Below are 25,531 nucleotides of genomic sequence, written 5' to 3'. Positions count from 1 at the left end.
CCGGCACTGCATAATTGTCCATTCAGTGAACAGCACAAATTGGTTAGCTGTTCTTGACGTTCTTTTACGACCGATGCCGGCATAGCCTCCACACGAAACTGGTGGCACGAGGCGGTGCTCATTGAAGCTTCGCAAGCGGTGGAGGTCCTTCATGCACGCGCAATGATACTGAGATCCACCTTTCTGACCGACTCGCCTCCGTGCGAGCTTCTTGAAGAAAACCCCTCCACCACTAGTCGATCTGCACCTGAGACAGGCGCACAAAAGCTTGACCGTCTCCAATCGCTGTCCGAAGGAAACCCTAGTGCTTTGGCCCAATGGCACTCCGATGGGCGTCTGCCCCGTTGCGGAAGCAACCACCTGGCGATTTGCCGCACGCGACCAGAGGGGAGTGCGTAAACGGGAGCGTGCCTCCTGTGGTGGTGGTGGGGGGGGGGGGGGCGGGAGAGGGGATGGCGTTTTCCTTCCTGGGCCGGATGGAACATCTGGAGGCCGCTCCTCGCTCGTGGCCCATGAAAGGAAGCAGCCGGCACGTGCAGCCGGCGCGTGCGGCGGCTCGCTCAATGCACGCGCCGGCAGGGCAGATGGTTGGGCGCCCGCGTCGCCCCCCTCCCTCCTCCCCCCGTAGCTTGCCACCACGCGCCTGTCGACGTGCGCTCACTCTCCGCCGGCTAGGTTGGAGCCGCGGCCCAGCGCGTGAGGCGCGTCGTGCGCCGCGAACTCGTCGGCTGTATGCGCGCCGCAGGCTTGCGTTGCGAGCGCGCTGCTGACTGCCTTGGAGACAGGACGCATAGATCGAGCTTAGGAATGCCAGTGGTACGCAACGATAGCGTTCTGCAGTCCCCTCACCTCGACGGAATGCTCATGCTGAGGTCCCTGGTACGTGCTCACCTTCTGATACCTTTTACCATTTGGACGATTAGCGCTGTACCTGGGAGTGTATTGGTAGTGTAACAGCATTTTAATGTGGGCTATAGTTGGTTCATCTTAGATATTTATTGAAACAACGCGAAAAGTTGGCGGAGACGATGAAGAGAGGTCAAATAGAGCGATGTTTCTGTCCTGCGATTCGTGCATAATACAGAAAGCTTTCTTTCATTATGAAACGGCAAATTTCTGCAAGTCATTCGCTGAGAAGTTTAAGAAGACGTGACAGCATGCAGGGCACGGGGCTGGTACACAAAGCTACACAAAGCATTTTGTGTGCGACCTGTGCTCTACGCACAATCACGTGTTCGCAGTCATTGCATAATAGAAATGTGCACGTGAAGTGTGGAATTGCGATAGCGTGATAGAGGTATGGACGTGCTTCATGGATGTCTTTTTTTTTCTTTCACTGTTCTCGTGTTTAGTGTTCGTGGATACTCGCGTTTCCGAAGAACGATAGAAACGACACCAACATGCTTTGTTTGGAATCCTTTCTTATTCGAAATGGATACGGTACCTTTCAACAACGAAGTTCAGCGTTCCAACTGCCAGCACTCTTGAAAAGAAGTTCATAAGTTCGCAACTACTTACGTTTACTAACTGCCTTCATTACTAACATTTTCCAAGAGATCTTGTACATAACACTAAAGAGCCACAGCTGTGATGGGAGGTACGTGCATTATCTTCGTTACCGTTACACATGGTGTCGACCGCAATACTAAAAAACGTGTGTTATGATTGTTTTCCTTAGTATTCTTTTTTCGCGTTTTTTCGTCTTCGGCTTAGACGTTGTACAGAAAATGTAGAGCAATGCAGCGAGTTGCACGGTACACGTGCGCTTTTACATTTTGTCCCCAGCGAAATGCGGCCGCCGTGTAAGGGATGCCATCAAAAGTATTCGTCTCTTCTATTTCGCTGCCCTTTCTGCACTAGTTGAGGGAGTGCAGCACCTTCGTCCTCGATTTTAATGCAGCGAGCGCCGCCTGTAGAGCACTATTCGATATGACATCGCGCAAGTTCAGCACGAGTTCACGGTTCTCCTTCACTCACTACTTTGAAAATGCAGACATCGTGCCAGCTTTCGGTAGGAGACGACATGGCGCAGCGCTATTTCATTCATGGTGCGCGAACGTAAATAACGCCCGCTTTGCTTACAACGTTTCCTGTAGCTGGCATAAGAATGTCAGGTACAAGGTCTATTGAAAGTATACAGTACGAAGGTTAAGCGTGGACGAGACAAGTGACAAGCGCAGACTGTCACAAGACGTTTTATTATCGATACGTCAAACTTATACAAGGAAGTGAAAGAGCTCACTGAAAAAAAGAAATGAAAATAATACGAGAACTACAGTGAAGATGGAAGCAAGAAAAACAAACAAGTGAGTAGCAAGAAAACAAGAGATACACAAAGCGTTGTAGAGTAGCATCACAACCGCCTATATACCATACGTGCGCCTTCCTGAAAACTCTCAAGCTATCCATGGCCCTATCAGACCGAGCTCGAGATTTTAGGAGTGCGCACATATATATGGTAGGTGGTTGTGATGTTACTTTATATCGCTTTGTGGTATTTCTTCTTATTTTTTTTGCTACTTGCCAGTTCTTGTATGTTTTCTTTTACAGGTAGCTGTTTCACTTCCTTGTATAAATTCGGCGCATTGATAATAAAACGTCAATTGGTAGCCTGCGCTTGTCCTTGTCAATTCTCTCGTCCATGTTTAGCATTCGTGCTGCACACTTACAATTATGATTCACCAACCTGCCCAATCAGAAAACCCGATAAGTTCGATGTCTGGATGGTTATGGGGGCAGGCTAGTAAAGTAGTGTGACACGTTAAATTACTTTCGATCGCATGTGTTAGTCTTGGAACGCGTTTTTGACGGAAAAAGCGGCATCCACGTACACCATTCCGTTCTCACAAAGTTGCACTATCAATATAGCTATTATTGGGATAACGAAAAGAAAATATCCTCCCTTTTGCTGCATGCAAATTTTTCTAAAAGGTTCACGACAGGCGTGCGATCCCTGCCGTGCAAGGCACGTTAATGGGAGGTGCTGCCCGATTGCAGAAGCATGTCCGCACAGGGGCCAAACTTTGCGCACAGAATACTTGAAAGCAAAACGTTGTGGCGCGTCACAAGAGCAGACGCTATACGACGTAATGCTCCGAAAGCGCGATATGCGCCGAGCAGACAACAAGGCTTGCACTATTGTATTTGTTTTCGAAATAATCGTGCATTGTTAGTGCACGCACGGCACGTGAACTTTCTGAACTGGCACTGCACTCAGGTGCGCACACGCACGGTACCGCAACGGAACCAGAGAGAGAGAGAGAGCGAGACGAAAACGAGAGAAAGGCAGGGAGTAAAAACAAATGAATCGTTGGAGGTTGACGAGTTGAGAGAATAAAATAGCTATGGTGAAACGAAGGTGAGGTTTAAAGCCCAATAGGCTTCTACTCAAGGCGTTGATCGACTGTCGTGCTTGTGCGAGTGCAGGGCGGCGCCACGTAGCGCGGGGCATGCCGACGCCTGGTTGCAGCAGCAACAGCAGCGACGAGGGCAGCCAGCTGGACTGGGCCATCGCGGGATACCGAGCCTGCGCCCAGGAGGCCCTGCGGTTTCTCATCGAGCAGGAGCAGCTGCCAGGTGCGCGCGCACACACTTCTCTGTCCGGTCTGCGACGCCGGCACTCGCGGCGGCTGGCCTGAGCGATCTCCACCTGCCGGCCGCAGCGCCCTTGAGATGACCAGAAATAAGCTTATCACTAAGGGAGCAATGCGCTCGCTTACTGATAGGCGACGGTGCTATATCTTCTCAGCGACCGTCGTGTAGAGCGAGCCAAAGAGCAGGGACCTCTGGAAGTCATACCAGTTGACGGCCGGACTGCAGTACGCGCACGCCCTCTTTGTAGTCCGGCCGTGACCAGCTATACCATATATTTATACTCCCAGCATTCGTAGTTAGTAAATAGTGGGCTTGAGGGACGCCACTACAGAGCTGTACACTGTAAAAAATTGTCCGTTGTTTTTACGGGAATTCGACCGTCAGTTTTGGCTGCCAACTTGTTCCCGTAAAAATTACGGATCTCAGTTATTCTTAGTCACGGGCCTTGCTCGTGAAATTCACACCTTTCCAGTCAAAATAACGCAGACCCGTAATTTTTTTTTACGGGTACCGCCAGTAAATTTTACAGTTCCTGCTGAAAATCACTCGTCAGTTGTTTTACTTTGCTATTAAATACCACCGTTACGGCATCAATTCCGCCTGCGAAAATGAAGCTAGACGCTGCACAACTGCATCTTTAATTTCAATATTGAACATACTGTCCCTTAAAAACAATATATTCGCATGCTGTACTTTTAATCGCTTGTTTCACGCGGTCTGACTGTTCCAAATCTGAATGTTCTAGTCAGGGTAGTCGGGATGCGGAACTCTCCCCTTCCTGCAACAAGATATATCGCACTTACTGACTGAAGCTGAAATAGGCTGCAACACAACTAAGCACCAATGCAGTGCAAATACCGCATCAGAGAAAATATGCAATGTACTGAGACAGCTGCCAGTAATTTGCAGGTAATTAGGGGCACCATACTCCTGGCCACTATTTTGTAGCGATGCCTTATTCTTTGCTATTCTTATAATCCACCACAAATGGCTGTCTGATCCTATTGATAATGAGGGCACACCGTCGCTCTGACCAATGGCCAAGCACGAAAAAGTACAGAATCAGAAAAGGCATCGCTACAAAATATCAGCCCTGTCAACGGATCAAATACAAATAAAGTAAGCGAGGAGCTTAACTTATTGTAATGGCCAGCTCACGTTTTGAAGCACCACTGATACAGAATGAAAACTTTACACTGGGAAACATCCAGTGATGTTTTATAATGAACAACAAATATTTCCAAACACTTTATTGCACTTCACGTAGCTTTAAAATTATTTCTTGTGTAGATGACTTGGTGAAAGGGAACCATTTCTGTAGTTCGCATGGTAAGGTTCTGGGCTGCTTGGCAGACGAAAAAGTATCCCTGCGTGTGGTCAACTAGTCCATGCTGTGGGGCAAAGTAAAAAAAATGACTCAGTGGGCTTCCAAATGCTATAAAGAGGTGCTTACACAGAATGTGAGTGCTCTTGAAAAGAGTGGTTTGCATTTTATGAAAGGTAGAATGACTTATAACATATTTTCAAAGCACAAAACAGAGAAGGCAGGTATATGGGGCAGACTTACCTGGACATTCTATTCACACTCAGTAATGCGCTGCACCAAGGCAAGAACTTTCTTGCTGGCCGCCACATTTCCTTTTTTGCCCTTCCGTCCACGGTCTGGGTTTATGCCGAAAATGCCCTAAATGCTCCCCCCCCCCCCCCCCGTTAAAGAGAAGGCAGGCAAAATTGCAATAAAGCCTATATATAACGGCAATAAAGAAATGATTCGGAAAATCTGGAATATTTTTAATGCCACAGCTCACGCTGATTTCAGGCATGACATACAAATAATACATTTTTTTTTTAAAGAACACCAGCTTACGAAAGGATTCAAAGTTGGACAAGTTGTTTTATGAGAAAGTTGAATAGGAAACAGCGCAAAAAAAATCTAGTAACCGACAACGCCTGCTGTGTACTTCTCGTCTTGTCCCCGATTTTCGTGCACCGTTTCTCCACCTAACACCCAGGAGATGTGACTTTTGACTTTTATCATACAGGTGCATCTGGTGTAAGGTGCACGTGGGAGGTCTGACTGACTTTCATCATAGAAAAAAGCCACAGATGGGTTTTGCTTTTAGATGCAACAAATCTCTAAAGTGCTTTTATTCTTTAATGTGAACACATTTTACCTATGGATATTTTAGACCTGCTTATTACCTTGGGGGCTTGCAAATTGAATATAAATCTCGCTGCTATAAATATGGGAGCAGCTTGACCTTCCAAATAACTCTAATAAGCAGGAACCGGAACGCATTACTTTTGTGTAATTTGAAACTTAGGCCTCAACATTTTTCAGCTTTACAGACGTGTACTATGAAGCTGAAGAAAGTGGACTAAGCTTCAAATCATCCAGTGTTATTTTTGATTACACAGAAGCAATGTCTGCTGGTTCCTGCTGCCAACTACCGTCAATTTCTTTTATCAAGCTAGGACACTGAATTTACAATATCCACAGCACTGTTAAAGGTGCTTGTATACAGTTTCGTTCTTTTAAGGACAGTATAATATATGCTATTAATGCGCATGATGTAAAACAAATACAAGCATAAACAGAAAATCAAATATACCTTTGTATGAATTCAAGTGTGCATGACGCCTTCTCTGCATAACAAATGTGGAAGCTGCAAACAGCATGCGGAATGCTTGCTTGAACATCCTTGCTGCTGCCACAACATGGCCATCAACAAGCAATAGGTACTCTTCAGGCATCCAGATGTCATCACCTAAACAAAATGAAAAGAGTACTTGTCACTTTTACATGATAGGGCTGACTGCTGCATCAACTGTTCTTTACCAGTCGTATTCAAAGTATATGCATTCCAAAAGTTACGTTCTAGGGCACTTTCTAATTTTCGCTGAGTGTTGTGTGCCACTTGTTCCTAAACCAGCAGGTCTTTAGTTTTCTTTAAACCACAAAATAGTGTTGCAGGAAAGAAACTATAAATGGCTTTTGAAAACTATTTTGGGCAAAGTTATCAAGAGTATTTAAATAAAGAGAAGTGAAACTATAGGCATCCTCGAACAAAAAGAGCGTCTACCATATGCATACCCATTCAAAGACATAAATTTGCGACAAATTTGACCCAATTTTTTTAATACTTGACTATGACTCATTTGCATACAGTTAGCGGTTTACAAGCCATTGCTATACAGTTACTTGTGAAGACTGCTGGCACATAAAAAATGCAGATACTGGCTCTCTGGCAGCATACTGAATAACAGAAGGCAACCCGAAAATGAACTGAATATTAAGGATATGTCCATGTAGTTGGCAGACTGCGTAACCCATGGAACTGCTATATAAAATATGTGGAAGAACATTAAAACTGCAATTCAGCAACAAAAATTTTGCATAGAGCAAAAAAAAAAAAAACAGGCTCAGTGATTAAATGTATGCTCTTTCACTTGTTTTCAGTCAAATATAACTATATAGCATGCTCATACTTCCCTACATGGTGCACACGAGATCACAGTTTAAAGGGAATAATAACACATATTGGCTGCATTTTGTTGCTGAACTGTCCTGAGAAAACCGAGTACTAAATATTAATTTTCGCTGTTGTGTAGTAAGCTCTGTCGTTAACATAATGAGACACTAACATACTGTCAGCATAGGATATTCACAGGAAGTCATTAGTTATATTTTTCATCACAGGTTTCACGGCTTATGTGGAAATTATAGAAATGGTCCCAGTGAATATTTATTGTAAGTCAATATTTGTAAAATTCAAGAGAGAGAGCATGCGGTTTAAAACACTTGCCTTGAAATATCGGCTTCAAGTATACCAACATTCCATATTGGTTTGTAAACCCTTGTATATGGAGGTCTCAGTTGTAGAACCATATGCAGTGCTGATGTACTTGGCACCAACATTTCCAGCCTAATATTTCGAACTGGGTGCTTGCGTTAGATATTTCCAAAAATGCGCCAGTCTAAAACAATAACTAGCCCTAATTTTCCGATCACTATACTTGGTATAAAACAGAGAACAAAAGTTACATACTTTAGTTTATTACACCGTCTTAACGTTCATTTCGCATTATATTGACTTCTTTTCTCAATAACTAGACTGTGAACACCAAATTTTATTGGTCTGCCGTTCCGTAAATAAAAGAGGCCTGTACAACGGTGAAATCATCACTACGGTCTGCTTTCTGTAGCATGGCAGTGTAATAGGTCAGACCATAACTGCAAGTGCCTCATGTAATTCGTTAAGGTAAATCATCAAAACACTCCGGGCTATACGGCTGCTACATTATAACTTCTTTATCCAATAAAAATTGAAGCTTTTTGGCACCATTTATAGCCAACGAAATGCCAAATATACGTTGAATGCACGTACCTGCTGCGATTATGCAGGCAGAAAGCGGTGTGTCCTCAAATCAAATCAACCTGTCTTACAATGAGACATGGCTGCAAATGCGTCGCACACAGTCCGTGGCATGCGAGCACACAGAACGTCCAGAGTTCTTGCGGTGACGGGCGGAGAAGAGAAACATAGTTGAGGAAGTCGCAACGTGAACCACCTCGACTTCCCCAATGGCGCTGCAACGCCCGCTACCGCCGCCGCGCCGCGATCTGCGAACAAGGCCACAACGCTCACAACAAAGGCGGCAGCGGGCTCACGAAAGCATGCAAAAGTGACGAAGAGCACTGCATCACGTGTAGTGCTCAGACTGGATAGCGAACAATTTGCAACAGCACTACCACGTGCGCAAGTCAATGAATGTGCCAAACCCGTTTAAATCAAAAGCGGGAGAAAGCAAACATGGCGAAGCCGAAGAGTGGTGCGGAAGCGTTCCGCAGGCGACACCGCAGACTTGGCAAGCTCAACCGCTAGTTCAACACTCAAACAAGATCGCATACGCTTCGCAGAACACCACTGACCCGTGCATAATGACTCGACCTACCTGCACTTACAAGGCGACCAACCGTTCTTCTTTGTGTGCACTTGTACGATTTCCACTTGGCTCCAAAGCCGCGGCGTCGGGACGGCCGAAGTTGCTGTAGTGTGCGTCTTGCCTTCTACAGCGCGCGCTAATGCCTTTGCGCATGCGCGTTTCGCGCGCCGCGAACGGCGGCGCGCCAATGAGCATCCGCGCAGCTCGTCCTTCTTCTCTCTAAACTCCTCTCTCTTCGTCCCTCTCCAGGCTCTCGAAGCTTTTTAACAGTGGTGGCACTGCTTTCTAATTTACGGTATAGATTTGGCATATTTTACGGCATATCTGCCGTAAAAAAAACGCAATTTTTTACAGTGTAGTCTTTGTCGTCGCGTGACGATTTAGATAGTATCACGTGACGGCGGCTCGTCACGTCCGTCAGAGTGAGGACAAGAGTGCGAAATGAAAACAGAAATAGCTGGTACCGCCACCGCATTAGCTACAGATATTCTGACTCTCAGATTGTGGAAATAAGTTATTTTCTGCTTGGCAATATGCGTAAATGCTTACATATCCCATAAAATTCTTCACAAGTTCTCACCGTATTGGGAGCCCATGCTTTGAAGTGATATATAAGTAGGGACCTTATGAAAACGTTAAGCTTTTTTACCAGATCAAGAACATCTTGAAGCCAGAGATTTCATCCTATACATTGCAGTTTATTAAATTTGTTTTTTCATTTAAGTCACATCGCATATTCTTACAATGAGGGTGTCGAACCGAAAACTGACGGGCTCATTTCGGGTTCAAGGTAATTTTATTTCATTCCGGTTCAGTCCATGTTTCGGGGAATAAAATCAACTAACAGTTGGCAAACCGCTTCGGAACGCAGCATCGATTCAGTGTTTCCCGTGCATCATATCATGCTCAAAAGAAAAAAAAAAGCAGAGCCAATCACCACGGGCAAAGATGAAGGCACCTCGTTAAAGAAAATCTCCCAAAACATCTAAAATATCGCAATTGCAAATCTAACTCTCGACAACATGCATGTATTCTCTACTGACGTCATGCGAGTGGACATTCGCGTGGCGCCATACGAGTGCGTGCTCGCATAACGTCATAACAGCAACAAATTGTGCCCCTCCGCGCCCCACATGTCCGCCAAGAAGAGTCCGCCGGCCACCCTGCAAAATGCGTAGCTTCGGGTGACGGAAGTGCTTTGAGTACGCCAAAAAAATTTCCCTAAGTATTATAATGTAAGCACTTTTACAGCGACGTAGCTAGCCTCTCAATGGTCGGCATTTAGTCGGCAAAAATGTCGGCAAAAATGTGGGCCGATACCGGAGGTTGTGAAATAGCGGGCCAACGTGCAGCGAACGTGAAGCAGGCTTCAAGAACTAAGCAAAGTGAAACGAACAGTGCATACCTTCTTTGGAATCACGCGTGCAACATGCAGAACAGCATTCGTTTCAATAAAGAACATGCACAAAACAAGCATCCGAACCACAAAATTGATAATAAGGCTCTTGTGATAACAATGCGAAGCACGTGGCGCTCCCCGCATACGTTTCCCGGTAAAGATTACTGTTGCGCAAGCTGCCGTGGCCATGGCAGTTTGCGACATAGGGAGGGATCTCACATAGGCTTTCATATATAAAAATTGACTCGCCATCCAGACCCTGCGAAAGAGGACGGCCAGCGAAGCTGTTAGAAAAAACACTCAGATGCCGTCGATGGGGATATGAAATGTCTTATTGTTCTGCACAGTCTTTGCACGACACCGTTGTTTTGCACTTTTCGACGCACGTCGTATTCACGCTGCTCTTCGGGAGTCTTTGCGGGGTCTACCCATAGCGGTCTTGCAATGAACTGAACGAGTTGCTAGGCGGGTCTGCCTATTATATACGAGGCTTGGGGATGTCACTCACTGATTCGTATGCTGCTGTTGCCCCTTTCCCACCGGAGCAGCTTGCGCAACCGTTATCTTTACCGGGAAACACACGCGAGTAGAAAAAACGCGCCTCGCATTGTTCACAGGCGCCTTATCCATCGTGCGGTTTTGACGCTTGTTTTGTGCTTTTCTTTATTGAAATGAATACTGAGCTATGTGTTCTATGCCTGATTCTAAAAAAGATACGCACTTTTTTCGTTTTATTCATTTACTTATTTTTTGCTGACAGACACGAAACGTCCCGGCCTACTAGAGGCTAACAGCTTCGCTGTAAATGAACCAGCCAAGCAACTGATCTCATTGTTGTTGCAGCACCACTATGAGTAGGCTGTGCACAGTTAGCACACCCGAGGAGCAGCAAAGGGAAAAAGAAACGGCAACACGAACCTGCGGCGGCGTGCTGCCAAATTTATTATTACTCCCATTATGCCGTTACTCTACATTACAATCACTACCATTAATCTAAAGCAATAAAGCACTGCGTACCCCCCTCAGCAGCTGTAGGGGGTTTTTCGACGGCTTCGCTCGACATCCACTTTCGCAGGGCTGGGATGGCGAGTCAATTTTTTGGGCAACCTTAGTGCGCCTTGTGCTTCCGACAACGCTGTACTGTTTTGATTACATGGAACTCATGTATGAATTCAGATGGCGAAAGAAAGCTTCAGCAGAGACACTTAAGACTGCTTACGGGTTGGAATGCGAAAGCATTATAATCGCTTGGGTGAAATGTTTTCGATTTATGTCTTCGACATGCATCGAAGTTCTTTCTGCTGAATCGGTGTGTGTGTATTTGCGTATACGTTGGCCACAGTTTCTAAACATTCGTACCATTTTGTTGTAGAACGATGCATTTTTGTGTGTGTTCCCTTACTTCGTTTTCTGAGGCGGGCGACCTCGTTGTACAGCTGCCGCTGAGGTAGACGCGTCGGAGAGCATCCCAGTTCGATGAAATCCGAAGGCAGCGACGTGACGTGTGCAATGACGCGCGCACTAGGCACACCTCATTCTATACACTCATGATTTGGCGTCGAGAGTGCATCGCCGTAGACACAGCACCGATGAATTCCGAAGAGCAAGTGACACGTGGGATGCAGTGGCGGAGGCAGTGACGTGACGTGTGCAATGACGCACGCAATAGGCACAACTTTAGTCAACCCTAACCGTGGAGCCACTGTGGCGTCGGAGAAGCGTGCTAGCCTCGTACCCCGGAGGCACTTGCTCGGTTCCCACCCAAACGGAAATGTACCAAACCTTATTTTCAGCTTCATTAATTGAATTTGTTTACAGAAACCTGCCTGGCAAATTTGACGTCAATCCGATCATTTTTGACGTGTTTTTACTCTAAGTGCCGTCGCCAATTTTAGTACCACCTTTCAGTCACGCTGCCAACGACAACACCGGATTTACACACAATTTGGCATATAATGCTTTCCCACAAACTGTTTCAGGGGCTCCGTGCTCTCTATAGTCGCTCTTCACCAGCGCTTTCGAGTCCCGAGCCTGTGGGTATATCTTATTTCAGTGCATTAATGTGAAAGTCGCTGCAGGGACTCTCATCGCTAATTCACGGTTATTATTACGGCATTCGAGCTTTTGAGCAGAACACCTCAATTAACTTTTCCTGTCATTACTCTTCGGTGATGCACACTTCATGAACTGGGTCTAATGGATTTGTGCTGTAATTACGTCGGAGTGTTGTACGCAAGGTTCTGGCGGTTTGTGTGCGTGGGCGAAAAAGATGGCGACCACCCCAGAGCTAAAAGAGCTAAAGCACCAAGCAAACGCGTATCGCCGGGTATACCCCAGCTGCGTTATTTAATCGCGATAAGTGTCAGAACGTATTGCGATAAACGAAATATCGTGAGAAAGAAAGTAAAACCGGAGTAGACACTGTTTAGTATGGATTGCGGTTTGACGTCACAGGTTCGATAGGCAAACCACGTAACCATATTTCAGCTCTCTACCACCCGTGCAATGGATAGGCCGCGTAAGGTGAGGACTGCGGAAGAACAGCGTGCCTACTAAGAACACCGTCGTGAGCAGAAACGGAAATGTGTGCGACGACGGCGGCCGGCACGTAATACGGACGAAGATCATGCCGCCGACGCAAAGCGTATGTACGTTTGGTTGGATCACCCCTACCGACTCCACCCCCATCGTAATTGTGGGTGATTTCAACATAGACGTGTCTCGGCAAGACGGAAAGTTGTCCGTGGCGTTTCTCTTGGAAAGGTTCGGCATTCAATGTTTCACAAGCAACAGTGTGCCCACGACGCATCATCGGACCTCACATTGGCCAAACACTTTTCCAGCGTCTCTACAGAGACACTGGCCGTATATCATAGCGACCATAAAGCGATAGTCACCTTGGTGACCTAATAATAAATAAAAAAGCGAACAAGAGAAGGTTAAAAATAATAAAAAAAGCATCGAGTATGCAATTTAATAAAACAACAAAAAAATCGTGAGAAAAAAAGAGGTTCACTGTGATATGTGCCTTTTATTTTCAATCAACATATTAATTATAAACATATTTATCACCATAAATATAGCTCCGCTGGTCATACACCTTCACAGAGTAAAATGGCTCTGATTTTTTTTTCCTCCAAAGTTGAACGTAATTGTTTTCTCTGCTCCGGAACGAAACATTATCAAATTATGGGGTTTTACGTGCCAAAACCACTTTCTGATTATGAGGCACGCCGTAGTGGAGGACTTCGGAAATTTCGACCACCTAGGGTTCTTTAACGTGCACCCATAGCTAAGTACACGGGTGTTTTCGCATTTCGCGACCATCGAAATGCGGCCGCCGTGGCCGGGATTCGATCCCGCGATCTCGTGCTGAGCAGCCTAGCACCATAGCCACTGAGCAACCACCGCGGGTCCGGAACGAAACAGTTTTCTGTTCAACATCCCGGGCTTGCGGCAATTAGTATTCACACCGCGGCTGCACGTGCATTGGGACACTGCACGTGCATTGGGACATTGTATTTTAATGCACGTTTATGTCTCGCGACTCTAGCATCTGCGCGCTAGCTTTGCGGCGTAGCCAGCAACGTAATTTTGGTTATTTGGACATCCCCACTGTCGAAAAAGAAGGTGCCGTTTTGAAATACCTTTTTTGGAAAAGTGTAACAGCACAATTCTAGGTAGCACTCGAGCTCAAATCGCGAGATCTAGAGCGCTCTGAAACCAATGCTGCCACCTTTGTTGGTAAGTGGTGGCTCCAACTCATGTGTTATGCCCCCACTTTGTGCTCTAAGCAGGGCTTACTCGACATGAAGATATACCTTACTGTATCGGCTGCGAATAGGCGTTGTCCTTATATGAAAGCCTATTTGTCCTTAGAATGGCGGACAACGTCAATTGTTGCACACGTGTCCTATAAAAAGCTCTAAAGCACTTGTCGTGTGACTGCCCATCACACGAAGTTCAGATGCTTGCCCTTCGGATCACTTTGGGAAAATTAGATGACAGACATTTTACAGAACAACAGATCCTGGGACCGCGGCCTCGTACGTCTGCGATGCACAAAGCATCGTAGTCAGCAGTATATATATTACCGCTGACTGACTGAACGATGAAAACTTGTGCATGTGTGTGTGCACATACTGTGAACTTTCCTTGTCTCATTTTACGCTTCCTTTATTGCCCTTTCCAACCTTCTCCAGTGCAGAGTAGCTAACCGGGCTCAGCATAGTTGGCTTCCCTGTCTTTGTCTTATCACCGCTCACTTTCCCTTCGTACAAGGTCATTGACACAGATGTCATACACAGTGCCCAGCTGTTTATTGCTATATCGCCCAAAAAATGTGCACTCATTAGCATTGAGCAGAATGCAATGCCTAGCCATGTTTTTTATTCAGGTACGCTTCAAGCCCTCGTTGCTATGTCGTCATTCCATTTCACATCACATGCTCATCACTCGGTTGAATTTTGTGCACTGTACCAAATTAAGTATGGAACAGAGTGTACGTACGTGAGTGCGTGCGTGTGAAAGTGAAGTAGGAATAAATTTTTTGCAGCTATTACGAGCTATACCAGTGACATGTGACAATATGGTTATGCGACATACGACGTCGTTGTGCACTGTGGAACTCGCCAAATGAAGCAGCAGTCACAAGCAGCCTACCTCAGCGTCTCCACATTGCTTCCAGTAACATCATCCCGTTTGCGCTTGCGTTGTAAGCGCTTCTCGAGAACTGTCGTAGCAGAGTTCATTTGTGGCCCGACTAAACAGTCTATCTGTCAGCTAAGTACTCTTTCTCTCACGACGCAGGCAACGATCCCGTGGTGCTCGGCCTCTGGCGACACTTAGCCCTACAGGAGCTCACCATGGACGCGGACTCTGTGATGAGCCAGCAGGCGGCAGAAGGCGAATTGCCGTTGCAAGTTCCAGCGGAAGACGAGGCTCCGTCCGGCAACTCGGAGGAAGAAATTTCGCATCAGTTACGTGGTCAGGGCCAGGGTCTGCTGATCAGCCGCGACCCACATCCTTCGAGCGACTGCCCGCAGAGCCTAGTCGACGCGCTGTCTCCGGTTACGCCGTCGTGCGTGAACAGCGCACCGATTGCGATAAGACGGACATCTCCCACCGCAGAACTGTGCAGACGCGTTCAAGAATAGTGACTGAATGTGCGCGCTAAGTCGATGGACAATGACCTCTGCGGTCACTATTTCCGTCAGGCGTGTCACAGAGACATATAAGTTACCGAATGCTCAATGTTTACACATCACTTACAGTTTTTTTTATTAAGCCACGAGTCGCAAACAACTCCTGCGATAAGGAAAGCAGTTTTCTTTTATAAGTGCAGGTACGCGATAAGAATCCACGCTCATTGTATTGAAATATACTGTCTGCTGCTAGCGAGCTTGGCGGCACTGCACGAGACGCCGCAGAGAAGGCGGCGTCATGGCTGAATGCGGGTCCCCGTTTTGCCTGCCGCAATTGGTATTTGCGAGGTTTGCTTGAAAATTTAGAATCTACATTTTCTGGAATGCCTCGGCGTCATAAAAGAGGCTGCGTAATTTGAGAATTTCCATTTACGTGTATCGCTACGCGAATGTAATTTACACACCTGTGCAAAAGCATACAGACCAGCGCTTCCGCGATAAAGCCGATTTTCTTATCCGCCTGATAACGCAACTTGATATTAAATCTTAGTGCTATTGTAGCGCGTACAGACGAGGACTCAAGAATGCACATGAAAGACAGACACGGTGCAGACAGTAGCGCCGTGTCTCTGTCTTTCGGGTGCCTTTTTGTGTCCTTGTCTGTATGCGTTAGCGTAGTACTCCAAGATGTCATACCAACAAGCCCGCATTGCAACACTAGTTTAAATTGAAGACTGCAGTCCAAACTTGACATTTCTAACTTTCCAGTGTATTCGTCAGTTTCAGTTTGTGCGTCTTAATTACGAAGAAAGTCTGCACTTTCGGCGAACCTGTGATCCGTATACTTTTCCTCAAAGGTGTACAGCCTCCCTGATTTTTAATAATATAGCGCGAGCGTCGACTGAACTGCTGGTGAGCGCTTTAAAACGGCGATAAGCGTGCAAAAAGAGCGTGCAACAAGGCGAGTGCAACAAGGCAACAAGGCTCGTGCGCGAACTCTCGCCTTGTTGCACGCTTATCGCCGTTATAAGCAGTTATAAGCAGTTCAGTCGACGCTCGCGCTATATTATTAAAAATCAGGGAGGCTGTACATCTTGCTAGGATTACGCTCCTGCAACCGTCAAGCCGTATGGATCTAAGATCTCACAAGGCTGCTTCTGTGCGCACCGCCAAGTAAGTGTTTTTCAAAAGTTGCGAGGCCACTGCACGAGTTCCTCCTTTTGGCGCTTCGAAGCTAAAAGGAGCGAGAAGCGCTACGGTCCCTATTCCACAGCGCCAAAAATTGTACAGGGTTCCCAGCAAGCAGTCTGACGACACCGTCGATACCGTGCGCAGTGGCGTTCGTGTTGTCTTTCTCTCCTCGTCCTTGTTCAATTGTGCGCTGGAACTATGTTTCACAAGGCTTCGAAACTTCGGAAAAAGATTACGCGTTCGGAAAACGTATTTCCACGGCGGCGCTGTGGACTCATCGATTGTGCAACTAGTGTCGCCCTGTATATGCTCATTTGCAGGTGACGCTCTCACCTTCCCCGCGAATGAAGAGAGGGTGCGTGCGGGCCAGGTTCGCTTATTACGGAAGATGACAGGTACTTTACATGTTAGAATAATTACACTCTCCAGCTGGATCGACATTAACCATCCCGGCGTTTATCCCCGCCTCCACTCCCTTCAAACCCATTTTTCTTATAATTTTTTTTTAGAGCACTGACTTCATCAGGAGCTATTGGGTGAGTATGTCTGTCCGTTCATAACGTTACCTAAAGTGAAAGGACAGCGCACATGCCACTGCTGTGTCCTGAGCGGGTCTTCCGCTCCGTTGGATCAGGTTTGTTGCCGCCTATTTGGCAAGAGCGAAGTCGTTTGAGGAGTGATTGTCGTGGAATAAAGACAAAGGACAGAGATAATAATAATAAAAAAACTTGCAAAGCGATAAAAGGGTCTGCGTGACGCGCGTGGGTAACCCGGCGGAGCCGTACGGTACAGCGTTGCCGTAACACGAATCAGAACGTATACTTCAGTAACGTGCTGGCTGGGGCGAGGCCAACACGTTACTGCAGTGTGTTGGCTTGACAAGTAACGCGTTGGCAACACGTGACTACAGCGCATCAGCGTTATTGCTGCCATTCAATTTTTATTAGAACAAAGTGAAGGGCTTAAGTCAGCTCGTTGAGAAGTTCCCCTTTCTTATTCAGGAAGGCAGCGTTGTTCCTAGTACTCCTCGCCCTCGTCAACTACTTCGTTGGAGTCCATGCCGACCTCCTCGTAATCCTTTTCGAGGGCGGCCATGTCTTCACGGGCCTCGGAGAATTCTCCCTCCTCCATGCCTTCGCCCACGTACCAGTGGACGAAGGCGCGCTTGGCGTACATGAGGTCGAACTTATGGTCCAGTCGAGCCCAGGCTTCGGCGATGGCCGTCGTGTTGGACAGCATGCAGACAGCGCGAGGAACCTTAGCCAGGTCGCCTCCTGGCACCACCGTTGGTGGCTGGTAGTTGATGCCCACCTTGAACCCTGTTGGACACCAGTCTACAAACTGGATGGTGCGCTTGGTTTTGATGGCCGCGATGGCAGCGTTGACGTCTTTAGGCACCACGTCGCCACGGTACAGCATACAGCAGGCCATGTACTTTCCGTGGCGCGGATCGCATTTGACCATCTGGTTGGCAGGCTCGAAACAGGCGTTGGTGATCTCTGCCACGGTAAGCTGTTCGTGGTAGGCCTTCTCAGCGGAGATGACGGGAGCGTACGTCACCAGTGGAAAGTGGATCCTGCGACCAAAAGGTAGGTTGTTCGTCTCATGGCAAGATACACACACAAAAATAAAATTTGCGCATTTTTGGTGAACTCTTACGACATAGAGAAGACCAAGATGTGATGGCTCCGTGAAAATACGACATTTGAGAAGTCGTTGACAAACACTTGACTACGCGTATGTCATTGAGCCATTACGTAACCTATCACAGATATTTAATATAATTCTGGCCTTGACAACATCTAACCTGCATAACCAAAGCTTTTACGAAGAAAACGAGGTGCGAATTCCGCATGTGCTGCTACAAATGCTTAAGATGGAGACGGTCTGAGCGCTTCTCAGTGAGCGTCGGAGAGTTTCTTCGATTTAGCGTGCGCGTCTCCTTGCGGCATTCCATAGCCATTACGTCTTAAGCCTCATATTACATACGCCTTTGTGGGTATGTGTGCCTAATTCTTGTAAAACCACAGAGGTTGCCAGCGCGACGATGCATGTTGTGGATAAGGGAATTTATAGCTTCAAAACACGCTGAAACGTGGCGCGGTCAAGTACTGATATCTATCTAGCACTAGTAAAAAATCCACCGATTACGATACTCCCTAATGCGAAATTTGAGCGCAGCTCTAGGCGTGTTTCCATTTCACCGCACCGGTCACCGCACCGACTGGCAGAGCCGCGCGACGGAACTTTGAGTGGCGCCCTCTCGCAAGTGACGTCACGGCCAGGACGCCGATCGCTCTGGCTCGCTCGGTTGCCGCGCGCGCTCGTTCCCTTCGTGTATGCTTGGGGTATGGGTGGCTCGAGCCGTACTTATTGAAGGACATGTCGGCTTCTTTCTGCTGCTATGCCTGAACCACAGTTTCTCCTTCAAAAGCGCGTGAGTGGAGAAAATTTGCGCCTTGGCTATCGCAAGCTATGTAGCGTTTAAGGGGCCTACTGGTTTTGCAATGCATATATGCGCCGTGTCTGTCCAAAATTTTGTGTTAAAAGAATGTCTGCAAATTCAACACGTGAAGTTGTGTATGATGCTTCGCTGAACACTTAACATTCCCTTAGTATTTAGCTATGAGAGACATAGTATTTTACATGGAAGAAAAATCGTGGCGATTGGCGTCAACATGTTATCCGTGTTAGATACTGTCCAGCGAAGCTGTCATCAAGATTCTTATTATTATGGTGACCTGTTCTAGTCAAATATGACCATTTATTAATGCGAAAAAAAAAGAGTTAGGCACGCATTTCTTGCGAAAAAGCTTGCTGCTACTTTCATCCCTCCGAAACAGGCCTCCGAAAAACGAATTGCTCATGGCTGCCAACACGACGGCGTGCCATGTAGAGTATTTACATAGTTATTTCACAAATACCATAATAGCAATCACATGGGAGAAAAGTTAATGGTTAAGATCGAGAGCCAATCAATTGCAAGCGATGAAATGTTTCGTTTTTTTTTTCTTTATTGCCGACTTCAACACGTCAGTTTACAAATCAGTCCGCGCGAAGAACACAACACGTATGTTAAAAAAAACGTCACCCTCACTTGGGGTTACGTGATGAGATTAAAATTCACGCATGTGTAGCAAAGCTTCCATTCTTGGAAGCCACTCAGGCACTGGGTCTTGTATCTTGTAGCCTTCAATAGCTCTGCTAACAGATTCACAAAAATACTGTGTGCTATATTGTCGATAAAGGCTACTGAGGGCCACCACGAAACATTTCATCATCGGATGCCAGGCCCATGCGATGAAATGTTTCGTGGTGGCCCTCAGTAGCCTTTATCGACAATATAGCACACCCCTCATGCAACGGTAGCAACCGACTGTCGGTATGGCGAGGCACGCATTGTACGCGAAACTCGTCAGTTCACTACAACTTCGAATTGAAAACACAAAGCAGCTTTTGACAGCGCCAACTGGAATGCCTAAAGTATTCTCGAGGTACTACAGCGCAGCTTATGGCGACTAGAAAAAGAAAATTCAAGCACCTTCTGCCTCACCATGTCTCGATCCAGCGTTGTCTAATTATACAAACGTTGTTTAACTATACAAATTCGCTTCGTGAGTACATAAAAGAGAACCTTGCAAACCTTCATAGAGAAAACACCGCAAGCCTTACATATTTCACTTGATTTTTGACCCTCCACCGGGGAATTATGATATCTTCAATATGTCCCATACTACTATAGATTGACGCTCCGACTTCTTTCTGGCTGCATCCATACGGCCCAAAAGGCATATTTCACTAAAAAATTTGGGCCGAGCAGCCTGTGTCAGTTCGCCAAACAGGTTCGTCATGTATATTCCTCAAACAACAAGCACCAGTAAATTTCTCAAGTGAGTTGAACGTGTAGCACGGAAAAGAGTGTATTGGTACATTACTTTTTCGTATTCTACAAATAGCTGTAAGCCTTCATTAGCTTTACTTGAAATTACCGCCACTTAAAACAAACACGTGAAGAACCACCTAATTTTGAGAAGCAGTTAAAGGAACAAATGGTGCTTGTAGAATCTAAACTGCAGTGTAATCTAAATTGCAGTGTTAGTTAGGTCCTCGTGTTACTGCCGAGCGTTTCTGTGAAGAAATGCAAAAATTGGATATTACACCATGAACTACTCGTCGTGAGCAAAGCTGCTTTAGTGGATTAAAATCAAGGTAACGGTTGTAGAGGTCATATATAGCCAGCGTTTGTGACATACTTGCTGCACCGCGGTAGGTATGACATCATAACTGGATTATTATATGCTATATTTCTGCGGTTGTCGATCCGCGCATGGAAAGCCGCAATGGCCTGGTCTTCGCACCTTCGGCTGGCACTGTATGTAGCATTGCCTTTGAGAGCTGCATTGTCGTCTAAGAAATAAGCTCTTTGAATAAATTTTCACGAATGAAGACGTCGTAAAAGTATACTTGAGACGACCGCCACAAGTATACAAGCAGAGAGAACGAGGGCGAACAAACGAAAACACCGCAGAAGGCGCCCAGACGCCGCCCGAACTGTGGCAGACGACTGGCGCGAGTCCATGACTTGACGTCACGCGAGCGGCGCTAGCAGCGCCCCTGTATTTCGTTCTCGAGGATAATAGGCGCAATAGACCGGCCACGCACTTGTTACTTCCCGGTAACTGCATCTTATGCAACCATAATCGTTACCGAGATACGCTGGCCGCGAGCGCAGTGCGCGAAGGTGAGCTTTCTGGTTCTTTTTTTCTTTCCCCGGCGCCGCCGCTGCCGCGGATGGATGGATGTTATGAGCGTCCCCTTTGAAACGGGGCGGCTGGTTGCGCCACCAAGCTCTAGTTATTTTATTGCCTAATGTCCTACCTATGCTAAAAAAACTGCGATGAATTGCCATAATCAAAGTTTCTGAACTCCAACTGTGAGCTTTGTTTCTGTCCGCCTCTGTTGATTGTCGTTTCCCTACTTACACCAATATTCCAATCGCCTCTTACTAATCTTTATTGCGGACATGTTTACTTTCATCCTGCTCTTGCTGAGCCCAAGGGCTTCACGGAGGCCAGTGATTCCTAAACGAACGCTGGGCTGATATCTTCACATTCTAATACATGTGCGAACGTTTCCCTAGCTTTACCGCAGCAAGCACATGCTTCTTCTTCCTTATTTGTTGCAGGGACGTGAGTGCCACCTGGTAGTGCTTCAAGGTGGCTTCCGCCGCTTTCCTCCTCGCATTATCTTTGCTCTCGACGTCTTTCATCCACCGCTGCACTCCGCGTTGGCTCTTTCATCGTTTGCTGTACTCGTTCGTTCCGTTACGCCGAGGGAGGACGAGGCCCGCCGACGCTGAACGCAGGAACGGGAGCCTAAGAGCTGCGCTCTAAAGAATAAGTAGGAAAACAAGGGCTATAGCACGCAACGTGACTGCGGTGTATAGCGTATGAAGAGCGTGGGGGCTGGAGGGAGGGGGGGGGGGTGGCAAGGCTTCTTTCACCACCACTAAGCTGTCTGACCAAGTATCTTCGTTGGCAGGTATCTCGAAGTCTCGCGGGAGAGACGTTTACACGGCGCCTACCAGCATACGTTTGTTTTATACCAGAGTTTCCACATGTCATAATGAGACACCAATGAAGTTTCGACGTTCCGTATAAGAATTGTTACATGGAAGACAATCACGAAACAGTGACCGTAGAGTACAATCAACATAAACGCAGTGGGGTAGAATGAAGATTACCTTAAACCCTTTTAATTGGCTGGTTATTGGTCATAAACCATGACCGACGGTAGAGCTATTGGTCGTAAACCGTGGTAGAGCTAAATACCCATTCATTCAATTTTACCACAGTTGGGGTACAACACAAACCGCAACTGCCGGACACAGGCGCTGGTAGTGTCCTTCGAACAAAACTATATGTTCTGGCAGTAGTGGTACTCCATGATATTTGTACAAACCTGGGGTAAGGCACCAAGTTGGTCTGGAACTCGGTCAAGTCGACGTTAAGTGCGCCATCGAAGCGGAGCGAAGCTGTGATCGAGGACACGATCTGGCTGATGAGACGGTTCAGGTTGGTGTATGTGGGTCGTTCGATGTCAAGGTTACGGCGGCAGATATCATAGATAGCCTCGTTGTCAACCATGAAGGCGCAATCTGAATGTTCCAGCGTCGTATGTGTGGTCAGGATAGAGTTGTAAGGTTCAACAACAGCAGTAGAAACCTGCGCATATTCAACATTGGTGCATTGAAAGAGAAGTACACTGCTCATGCTGCGAGTGCTCAAGAAACCATGATTAACTTTACAAATCGTACAAGTAAAGTGATGGCAGCACTAAACAGTCAGTGTCAAGCAATTTAAACTTTCCTTAGTATGCATGATGTGTACACACTTCAGAAGCATTAAAGACCCAGGACAGGCGCTGTCCTGATGTGAACTTGGACGTTTAACTTGCTCCTGCATGAAGTGGGCTTCCGTAACTTGAGCCGTGTAACTAAGCTAAATAAACCCCTTTTCCTTCATTTTCTACAGCCTGGCATAGTCGTCGATGAGCTTGGTGTGTTCCATGCCCTGTACGCCACCCTAGCCGCGACAGTATGTTGACATGTACTATCGTGAGCAATATAAGCGGGAACACAGGAGCGCGTGTCACATAGCCTCGAACCTACTCGAACCCTGCTATGGGTGATACGTGGCGGCCACCGTCGGAAACGAAGTGGAAAGGAGGACGCTGTTCTAATAACTGTTGGCACTCCCACCATGCATCTCTTTATACAAAATGCGGAACTTCGCATCACCAGCGCACATTGATAAAGCTGTTTGATATTTCGGTCATAACTTTGTGCACCGGAGCGTGGCCAATAGCTTTTTGGAAGCGTAAACATTCGAGAGCTACTTTCCTGGGAAATTTCTCTGTTTGTATGGAAAGCGTGATACGACGCGCTCCATAAGATATACGTCAGGTCCTTTGGGGGTATATCTGAAAATGCGTTACACTAAACGCAGGAACGGGCGCCTAAAAGCTGCGTTCTCGAAAAAGAAAGCACGACTGAAAAAAAAAAACCGCTGTAAGTTACTGTGCACGAACCATCTTAACGGCTATTGGCGGCCAGTGAAATGCTGTAAGCTGCCGTTTTCGACAAGCGCAGGTGCGGCGGGAGTGCCAACAGTTAGCGAAAGAGCGTCCCCTTTCCCCTCTGTTTTCGACAGCGCCATCCGCGTATTGCTCTAGCTCGGTTTCGAGGCTATTTGTCACGCGTTCGCGTGTTCCCGCTCATATTGCTCACGCTATAGTACATATAATATAATGACGTAAGTAAGTTGTGCTGAGCAGTACATAGCCGCAGCGATAATTTAGGGCGGTTGCATCCCCTAACCATCCCCCTGCTCATGTGCCTGGAACTTCTGCCAATAGTTACGGCGAATGCGACTGTACGCATTTGTGAAAGGTTCAGCGACAATGTTCTTCACACATAATAGATCTTAGACGAGGATGCAGAAAGCAATGAACTGGGCTAACTTGTTGAGCTGCAACTAATTGCCAACTACAGGGGTTAACTTTAAAAAAAACTTCCCAATCTGGTGTCCGTGGTGCGTGTTCACCAGAAGTACCTATATCCTTCTAGAAAATCACTCGGGCAGAGGCTTTTAAACAGCTAGCACACGTGAGTAAATACCTGTGGCGCAGGGTAGATGGAGAACTCGAGCTTAGATTTCTTGCCGTAGTCAACTGAGAGGCGCTCCATGAGGAGAGACGTGAATCCGGAGCCGGTGCCGCCGCCAAAGCTGTGGAAGACGAGGAAGCCCTGTAAGCCCGTGCACATGTCGGCCAGCTTGCGTATGCGGTCAAGCACTAGGTCGACGATCTCCTTTCCGATGGTGTAGTGACCACGTGCATAGTTGTTGGCTGCGTCCTCCTTGCCAGATATCAGCTGCTCGGGGTGGTAGAGCTGCCGATAGGCACCAGAGCGGACCTCATCGACCACAGTCGGCTCGAGGTCGACGAACACGGCCCGTGGGACATGCCGGCCAGAGCCGGTGTCGGCAAAGAAAGTGCTGAAGGAATCGTCGACCCCACCTGACACCTTGTCACTGGGCATCCGGCCATCCTGCTGGATGCCATGCTCGAGGCAGTAGAGTTCCCAGCAAGCGTTGCCGATTTGAACACCAGCCTGACCGATATGGACGCTGATACACTCCCTCTGCGAAATACAGAAAATAGCGAAATGCACGAAATGTAATTATAATGTTGCAAGGAGGTTCATCCACACCACGTGCAAATATGAGCCGCGCTAAAGAGCCGTTTTATCGCTATAAAAACTGTGCATGTCCAACGGGTTCTTCAAGAACGTGGACCGGCGTGAGCATGCGCATGCAGGTGAATAGTGGATATGCCTTTCAAGCTCAACGGCTACGATTCGCAAGTTGCAGTATGTGCCGCAAAGTAATTCAATAGATAATTAGGGGGCTTTTGTTCATTAGTTGACTGCGTGTTTCGATTTCTCGTGCAAGTAATATCCGCCTCTCTGAATAATCCAGTTCAAAGACTAGAACTGTTATCTGCGACAGGCGATTTTTAAAAAGTTCGGAAGACTTAAAAGCGATCAGCCCGTACATCCAACGAGGTTATATACAGCGCGCAGCACAAAACTCAAGTCTAAATATACTTTTACTACACAATATTGGCTAACTACCGCGCGATCAGCGTGGCAGTTCGCCGTTCTCCCGACCAGTTCGACGTATCCAAGTATTAAGGCGAGAGCCGTAAGTGGCTCATAGCCCGACGGCCTTGGAGAAACGCGTCGTCCGGTCTAATGGTACAAAAACTATCATCATCAGCAATGGATCGTTCCCCCATAAGCAAGCAAAAAATGCAATGGCTCATACCCACGTAAGGATGAGGCTACAAGCGCTCGGCAAAGTGAAGCGAAGACTGCTTACATTCATTGAAATCACCCATACAACACGCAGAACAGCACATGTTTCAGTCCCCTCTGAGAGGATGCAACGTAAAGTTGAAGAGAAACTTCGTTGGCACGAGTCTGACCCCGCTGTACGAGCGAGCGAAGCCGCAGCTAAGCGTCGAAAATGAGCCGAAGTAGCCGAACTGGCCGAACTGCGAAAGAAGCAACGCGACGATGTGAGACGGCGCATTACCAAATGTGCAGCAGGCTTTCGCCTTCACGTGTTGCAGGAGTGGAACATGCTGCTCAACTTTTCTCAAGGCGTCACGTTTGACGGATGACATCGTGAAG

The 25,531-nt window shown here is 47.1% G+C and overlaps 2 protein-coding genes and 1 long non-coding RNA gene across 4 annotated transcripts in view; 1 reads left to right on the top strand and 2 right to left on the bottom strand.

The window, feature by feature from the left end:
• The first annotated feature begins 651 nt into the window (after nt 1-651).
• LOC139052361 (uncharacterized) lies at nt 652-15,341 on the top strand. The gene is made up of 3 exons (XM_070529457.1): nt 652-879; nt 3,427-3,576; nt 14,750-15,341. Exons 2-3 carry the CDS (start codon nt 3,450-3,452, stop codon nt 15,094-15,096), a joined length of 474 nt encoding a protein of 157 aa, XP_070385558.1. The 5' UTR covers nt 652-879; nt 3,427-3,449; the 3' UTR covers nt 15,097-15,341.
• Nucleotides 4,849-8,675, bottom strand: LOC139056091 (uncharacterized). 2 transcript variants are annotated; one of them, XR_011512146.1, is made up of 5 exons: nt 8,551-8,675; nt 7,983-8,218; nt 6,207-6,362; nt 5,162-5,278; nt 4,849-4,985 (listed from the first exon to the last, which is right to left on the bottom strand). It is a non-coding gene; the product is annotated as an uncharacterized lncRNA (long non-coding RNA). The 2 variants fall into 2 exon arrangements; XR_011512147.1 differs by lacking the exon at nt 5,162-5,278.
• A 1,839-nt stretch (nt 15,342-17,180) lies between the features above and the next one.
• Nucleotides 17,181-25,531, bottom strand: part of LOC139052357 (tubulin alpha-1C chain-like) — a 31,128-nt gene continuing 22,777 nt past the window's right edge. Inside the window, exons 2-4 of the mRNA XM_070529451.1 lie at nt 23,954-24,478; nt 22,237-22,499; nt 17,181-17,851 (exon numbers count right to left, since the gene is read on the bottom strand). Coding sequence (XP_070385552.1) covers nt 17,293-17,851; nt 22,237-22,499; nt 23,954-24,478 — 1,347 coding nt within the window. The 3' untranslated portion in view covers nt 17,181-17,292. The remainder of the gene's footprint in view (nt 17,852-22,236; nt 22,500-23,953; nt 24,479-25,531) is intronic.

Source organism: Dermacentor albipictus, chromosome 1, assembly GCF_038994185.2.
Source record: "Dermacentor albipictus isolate Rhodes 1998 colony chromosome 1, USDA_Dalb.pri_finalv2, whole genome shotgun sequence".
In the NCBI taxonomy this organism is placed as follows: domain Eukaryota; kingdom Metazoa; phylum Arthropoda; class Arachnida; order Ixodida; family Ixodidae; genus Dermacentor; species Dermacentor albipictus.
This window is presented reverse-complemented; position numbering and strand designations above follow the sequence as displayed.